The sequence below is a fragment of the Limulus polyphemus genome, unplaced genomic scaffold, assembly GCF_000517525.1.
Source record: "Limulus polyphemus unplaced genomic scaffold, Limulus_polyphemus-2.1.2 Scaffold10834, whole genome shotgun sequence".
Lineage (NCBI taxonomy): Eukaryota > Metazoa > Arthropoda > Merostomata > Xiphosura > Limulidae > Limulus > Limulus polyphemus.
The window spans coordinates 1-1253 of NW_013676444.1; the positions used below are offsets into that span (position 1 = coordinate 1).

General features: G+C 29.1%; 1 protein-coding gene across 1 annotated transcript in view; it reads right to left on the bottom strand.

The window, feature by feature from the left end:
- Nucleotides 1-380: 380 nt before the first annotated feature.
- LOC111083716 overlaps nucleotides 381-1253 on the bottom strand; it is a gene marked incomplete at both ends in the record, with an annotated part of 7929 nt that continues 7056 nt past the window's right edge. Inside the window, 2 exons of the mRNA XM_022380378.1 lie at nucleotides 381-424; nucleotides 649-690. Coding sequence (XP_022236086.1) covers nucleotides 381-424; nucleotides 649-690 — 86 coding nt within the window. The remainder of the gene's footprint in view (nucleotides 425-648; nucleotides 691-1253) is intronic.

Here is a 1253-nt window from a genome sequence, read left to right on the forward strand (position 1 = left end):
GATATAAACAAAGGAAATACGTAAACTACACTCAATGATATAAACAAAGGAAATACGTAAACTACACTCAATGATATAAACAAAGGAAATACTTAAACAATATATTATTCCTTTTCGACAATGAAAACTTGAAAAAAAAACTATTTACGAGATACTAAAAAAATTATTGCAACCTACATTCCCCAATTATGGCTTTATCAGGTGTTGTGAAAAACTTATAGGTTGCAATATAAATATTTCTTTTTTATCATTTGTAGAGAATTAATCGTTTATTCCAACTTTTATTGTCGAAAATATCTAAACGTCTTCATTATGAAAAATACTTTACTCCGACAAAAATACCAGTATCGCTTTTTCCACAGACCATCTGAGATACTTACCAGTCGTAGTAACGACCAGGTGTTCTTTCCCTTCCTGGAGGAGTCTGAAGAAAACACCAAAATCTTAGCACGACGACTGTAGAATGGGACTCAAGTTTTAAATACATGCAGAAGTTTCGACATTGAGTGACTAGAACAGTACTAATACTTCAAAAATCAATAATAGTTTACTTTATGTACCGAATACAAATGTGGTGTCCACTATTAAGGTTTAGCTTTATATTGTTGATATGACATATCATAAAAATACAAAGATAGATACAGATACCTTCGGTCACAGCCAAGCACTGGGTCGATCCATCAAAATCAGCTACAAGAAAAAATATTATTTATAAACACTTTATAAAACTGTGTTAGTATGAACACTATAAACTGTGTTAGTATTAACATTTTAAAACTGTGTTAGTATTAACATTTTAAAACTGTGTTAGTATGAACACTATAAAACTGTGTTAGTATGAACACTTTAAAACTGTGTTAGTATGAACACTATAAAACTGTGTTAGTATGAACACTATAAAACTGTGTTAGTATGAACACTATAAAACTGTGTTAGTATGAACGCTTTAAAACTGTGTTAGTATGAATACTATAAAACTGTTTTAGTATGAACACTTTAAAACTGTGTTAGTATGAACACTATAAAACTGTGTTAGTATGAACACTTTAAAACTGTGTTAGTATGAACACTTTAAAACTGTGTTAGTATGAACACTTTAAAACTGTGTTAGTATGAACACTATAAACTGTGTTAGTATGAACACTATAAAACTGTGTTAGTATGAACATTTTAAAACTGTGTTAGTATGAACACTATAAACTGTGTTAGTATGAACACTTTAAAACTGTGTTAGTATTAACATTTTAAAACTG